This window comes from Phyllostomus discolor, chromosome X (genome assembly GCF_004126475.2).
Source record: "Phyllostomus discolor isolate MPI-MPIP mPhyDis1 chromosome X, mPhyDis1.pri.v3, whole genome shotgun sequence".
In the NCBI taxonomy this organism is placed as follows: Eukaryota; Metazoa; Chordata; class Mammalia; order Chiroptera; family Phyllostomidae; genus Phyllostomus; species Phyllostomus discolor.
The window spans coordinates 76,993,721-76,999,936 of NC_050198.1; the positions used below are offsets into that span (position 1 = coordinate 76,993,721).

A 6,216-nucleotide genomic window follows, 5' to 3' on the forward strand; every position below is an offset into this window, starting at 1 on the left:
TTTTCTTATATTTTACTTTTCTGTATGTCCAACTTTCCACAATGAAGATAAAATTTATCTTGTAAAACAGTAATAATCATAGACATGGACAACAGTACGGTCATTGCAATAAAATGCAACAAAGATTTTATATATATATATATATATATAATATATGTATAAATATTATATATATATTAGAATTGATAGGGATATAGATGAAGATAATTAATATCAAGGAATGCCTGTATGTACCAGACAGTGTGCTAAATGCTGGAGACAGAATGATTTTGTAACAAAGGTCAGGATTAGAGAAGTGAAGGAACACATCAATTGTTATTTATTAAGCAAGTTATAGACCCAGGTTTTTCTTATTCTAAGATAATATTCATTACATTTCATCCTGGTGTCCCATATTCAGTATCAGCTGTCTATAAAACTTAAGTAATCAAAGTTTCTGCTGCCCTACCCATATTATTCCATGCTGTGAATTGCCAGGATTACTACCATGGGGCCTCTTTCAGGATATTCTTCATCCAGCAACCTAATCCTTATTACATTGCCTAATGTTCTGGCTAACTAATTGGATAAAATAATCAATTCCAAGGAGTTAACGTATTAGTCATTGCACTTGACTTCCCAGTGACATTCGTGTGCAGGCTCTTGTGCTAGGTGTTGGGATGACAGTTCACATTCCAATGGGTAGGGGATTAGATACTTACATAGTTAACTGCATTACAATCTGGTAAATGCTTTAATAAAGATAATAAAACATTCACTGTGGAAGCATGAAGAAATTAAGTGCTTATTCTTTCTGAAATGTCGCTGCAAATTTAAAAGGAAAAAATGGTAGTGAGAAGGAATGTAAGGACTATTGTCTATGCAAAAAACCCTGTAAGAGTTAAAGAGCCTTCCTTCTTGACTTTCATGGCAAACTGCTTTAACTACACTGTTGTTTTCACTGATGGCACACTCCATTGGAGGTGTCTCTGGGTTTTACATCAGGCCAGAAGTGGTAAATACTTTTAGGCAGCCCTTTGAGCATATCTTAAAATGACATTCCTTAAAACAAATACCTGCGGCGTGTATATAGCTTTTCTTTCACATTAGTACATGCTGTTCTCAGATTTGCATCCTGAAATGGCTCACACAGTAACTTTTTAAATGTAGCTGGGTTACCTAAAGCTGCAGAGATTAGGAAGCTGTGAGTAAAACATCTGAGAAGACTATATGAATTGTTTTTTAAAAATCACTCTAAATTAGAAACTAATGGAAAATTTTTGACAACTTGTTCAACACTGAGTACAGCCAGATAAAAACCAACATTTGGAGAATTCTATTTTGTTTATCATTAATGCTAGGGTAGATTTAACAGATGAAATTCTTCCAAAGGAGTCATCTCAATTTATTTCAGTGAACATCCTTAATTAGTAAATTCTTTCTTCCCCATTTAAAAAAAATTGAAATTGATCCAAAGAGAAAAGAATAACATAAACTTTTGAGTGAACAACATACTTGAGGAGGAATATGTGCATATGTAGTAAAGATAGATAAATGAAACTAACATTTTTACGTGTAGTTGTAAATAACTAAGGTTTTTCAGACAACAGTGATATATAATTTGTATATAAAGATATGTGTTCCCTTGTGTGTTTTAAGTGGACTATATTTATGGGTTTCCTAGAGTACTGGCATAGTTACTTTTTCAAATATTTCACACTCATAGGTTATACAATTCATTGTACTTCTGTGGATCACTTTATCTTTAAACCAGAAAATATTTCAAAATACTTAAAATTCTACATAATACAAATACATACCTACTTATACTATTTAGTTGTTTTTAAAGGCAAGCCATGTGATTTTGTATCAAAAAGTTGTACCCTAAATAGGGTAAGTTAATAGAGAAAGTTAAGAGTAAGTCTGTGATGAAAGGCCGAGCCAGAGAACAAATTAGAGATATTCGTTGTATTTCATCTTTAAAATGCCACATCATGTAGAAAGTGTCATTTCCTCTGAAATTGTTCTCCTGATTCCCCAAACAATTACAAAACACCATAAAAATGTCCTATAACCTAGAAGACAGGCAATGAATATCCCTTCATTGAAATATTCTTGGGTGAAAAAAGTTTTTAGAAAATATGCATTATAAAGTAGAAAGACGAACTGCCTACACAAAAAACTTTTAAAACTAATTTATGAAACAAACAAAACATTTAAAAGAAATATTCAAATATAACTATTTCCACGTGAAAATATTTAATTTCAGAGCCATTATAATTTATACATTTTCTTTTATCTTCTGGTATCATAAGTAGGGAAGTTTATAAAAAGGTAAGAACCGTGGCCTGACCTGGTAATGAATTAAGGAAAATTTTAAGAAAAAAAACAAAGAAGGGAAAACACAACAGGATTCCATACTATTTAAGAGTAAATTTTTATTATTTATTCATTTATTTATGTATTTATGCACTTATTTTTTAGAGCCTTGAACTTTATGTCTCCAGAGGCAAATGCATTAATTCAGTAAATATTTACTGACTGACAATAATTTGCTAGGCATTACTGGAGAAATGAGAGAATATAAAGATGACGGTTATAGTCTCTGCTTTCAAGACATTTACATCTTAGTTGGAGACACATACATGCACACAAATACATTTTACTGTGAATACAACAACTATATAAACCTGTTAAAACAATTTCTCTAAAAAAAAGCTTTTTTTCTGTTTCTTTTTAAATATTTGATTTACACTTTATTTTATTTCATTTTATTTATTTTTTTATTTTTTATACTTTTTGTTGTTTTTCATGTATGGTTTTCTGCCTTTTACGCCCAACTCCTCTGTATCTTTTTTCAGTTATTTTATTTTTATATTCTTTATTGTTTTTATTGTTTTTCAAGTACAATTTTCTGCCTTTCCCCCCAACCCCTATGTATTTTTTAGTTATTTTATTTATTTATTTTTTAAATTGTTTTTCAAGTACAGTTTTCTGCCTTTTACCCCCAATCCCTCTGTATTTTTAACTCACTTTTAGTACAGCTCATTATATTACTTGGTTCAGATTTGCAACTGAACAGCATGTAGTACCTGAACATCAAGGCAGCATCTGAGTGCCAAACATTTAAGGAAAAACAGATATAACACAACACTAATCCAAGGTGAGAACAATCTGGCCAGTTTTGAGGAAGGGCCAATCTCCTTTCCCACTTCTAATATTCTCACTAAGGGAAAAGTACAACCTGTTTTCTTAACAACCCAACATTTGCATTTGAGCCCCAAAGTACTTTTCTTCATCCTAATCTTATTTACTTTTAGCTCTAGCCCATCTTCTTGAAACAAACTTTTTGTGTCCTTGATAATTGTTTATTATTACATGGGGTTTATAATCTCACTACTTTTCACAATATATTTATTCACTTTAGGTAAGAATATTTGAAATTGATAAAATAATAGTAATTTAGACTTTACAAATTAAGAATCTTTCAAAAGGAGTAGGGACTGGGGTCATTTTTCTTCTTTGAGTTTTTTTCTTTCCTGTGATTTAACTGTTAAGCAGAATGGGAAAATTTTAAATATGCTCTAATATAATATTTGGTATTAAAAACAGCAATAGTGAAATTATCTAGTTTTTATCCTGGATCAGTATAAATTCCTCCCAGCTTGCCATACATGCTACATTTTTACATTTACAATCCCTGCTTTGAAAGGTGGCACTGAAGCTCTGTGCATATCCCTTAAGAAACAAATATTCAAATATATCCACACATCTTGATGGTACTAAGGCAAGAAGTGAAAAAATACACCATCATTTATTTATTTAACAGCAGGTCATAGAAACTTAAGTAAGGGTTGAAGAGGAAAAAAAGACTGATTAAGTTTGCACTTAATCTGAACATTGAATCAGCAGAAACCTTGCATTCCTAAAGTGTTCTGACCAATTGAGATTTTGGTACAAAAACTAAGACTCTATAATAACTTTTTTAAGAGAATAAACTTTTTAAAAAAGCACATTTAGCACCAACAACTTACAAACTATAAACACTATGGCTACAATTTGCCAATGGAATGTTTCTAAAAGTTGATAATCTAGAACTTGGAATGTAGTTTCCAATTGGAACAATGCCATAAAACTATGGCTAGCCTTCCAGAATGGATGTACAAACCCAGTTTAAAAATGTTCTTATATAGCATCTATCTTCAATGAAAAATAACTAAAAACAATATTACTGTAATAGCAATAACAAAGAAAAAGATACATAATTGTAAAACCATGACTATATGGCATTAGAGAGAATACATAAATGATTCAAAGAAAAGACACAACTAAGAATTAGCCAAAAATCTTGGTATGAGAATTCAAAAAGATGGTGTTGAAGAGGTGTAGAAAAGTATTAAAGCTAAGTTTTTTGATTGCCTGAAGGACAACACTCTCCTCCTCTCCCCCACCCCTCTCTGTTTAATACACAAAGCACAACTAAGTTGGACAATTCCACTGGGAGGATAAAAGCCACACTGAGTTATATGCACAAACGCAGTGTGAAGAGGGAAAATGAGAGGGGAGAAGAAGGAAAATCTGGGCACTTGGAGATCACAGTGGCCACCCTTAGCCCCAGAGGCCTGCGTAGTTCCCGTGGAGGCCTGAAGGGAGAGGCCCCCCAGCCACAAAGAGCTTCATCTCTGGCCAGTTGTAGCAGTGGGTGTAGACTGCGTTGGGGAACTCATCCACGCCACCGAAGTGGTTCACCCACAGGTCGTTGTGGTTCAGCCAGCCTCTGCCGCAGGTGAGCTTGAGCTTCCTCCCTGTGGGTTCCAGGAAGGAGTCCTGGCCTGCCAAGGCCCTCTCCTCCAGGAACTTCTGAGCGCGGATGTCATAGAAGAGCAGAGAGCCTTGGCCAGTACCCACTGTGATGATGTGCTGATAGAAGCTCAATGAGCGCACACCAGTGCCGCCCTCTCGGGAGCACAGTGGCCGAATGTTCTGTTGACCGTGGCGCAGATCCAGGAAAGAGACGTGGGACTGGGAGCCCGCTGCGTACAGGGACAACTCGTCACAGTAGGTCAGGCACACGTTCTCTCGGCAGTAGGGTAGCCTGATAGACAGCAACCTGGACAGGGTGCTCTGGGCTTTCCACAGGTGAAAGTAGCCATCTAGGGACACTGCTCCCAGCTCCTGGTTCTTGCCACTGAAGGCCAGGGCTCGTACCTTTATGTTACTGCTGGTGGTGCTGGACCTGGGCAGAGTCTCCACGTGCACCGGACTGATGTGGGCGTACACCGGGAGGCCTGCATCATTGTGCCAAGCGATGCTGCCGTTGAACATGTCGGGATCCATTCTCCACAGAGCCAACGTGCCGTCGCGGGACCCACTCACAGCCACTGTGTCACTCATCCAGGCGATGGCGAAGATCCAGTCTCTGTGGCCATTGTGGTCGCCCAGGCACACGGGGTCCAGGGTGGGAAGCTGGTAGACAGCCAGGCTGTTGGGGTTCTCGCCCCCGGTGGCCAGCAACGTCTTGGAGGGATTCAGCTCGATGGCGTGGATGCCGCAGCTCGGCTGGGCCCGGGCCAACTCGGGTACCCGGTCCCGCATGAGCGGGATGCGAGTGATCTGGCCCGACAGCACGTCCACCACGAAGAGCGTGTTGCACTTGGTGCCGCACACCACATGCCTGGCGTTCAGCCATTGAGACGCGAACACCTTGTTGAGGGTGCCCAGGGCCAGCTCGCGCTCTTGCAGCAGCTCCGGCAGCCTCTGCACTGTGTAGCGGCACAGCTCATCCTCGAAGCCCTGGAGCCCCTCCCAGCTCTGCGTGCCCCACTCGCGGCCCTTCAGGTAGTATACCAGCGAGCGCCGGGTCACCAGCCGCTTCTGCCTCTTGGGCTGTAGCGGACCCTCGGACAAAGAGCTCGCGTCGGCCCCCTCGATGGCGGGCGCTTTCCGCTTCCTGCTACCTGTTAGCGGTGTGGCCATGGTGGGGGGCGGGAGAGTGCTGGCGATGACGGCGCGGCGGCGGTGGCCGCAGCTGTGTGTGGCACCGGTGTTGGCTGTGGCGGAGGCGGCGGGGACAGTGGAGCGCGGGCTCTCAACGGCCAAGAGTTGGGGGCGATCGAGAGAGCGGAGGCTGCGGCGAAAAAGGCCAGAACTGCGGGCGCTGGAGGAACGCAGATCCGAAGGAGCGGAGCGCGGGAAGTGCGTCCAGCAGCAAGGCAGGAGAGCAGTATAAGTGTGGGA

The 6,216-nt window shown here is 39.8% G+C and overlaps 1 protein-coding gene across 1 annotated transcript; it reads right to left on the bottom strand.

Annotated features, from left to right (window-relative positions):
* Positions 1 to 2,934: 2,934 nt before the first annotated feature.
* On the bottom strand, positions 2,935 to 5,955 carry LOC114505235 (DDB1- and CUL4-associated factor 12-like protein 2). Its single transcript, XM_028523136.2, has one exon. The coding sequence runs from the start codon at positions 5,953 to 5,955 to the stop codon at positions 4,588 to 4,590; it is 1,368 nt and encodes a 455-aa protein (XP_028378937.1). The 3' UTR covers positions 2,935 to 4,587.
* Between the last annotated feature and the right edge of the window lie 261 nt (positions 5,956 to 6,216).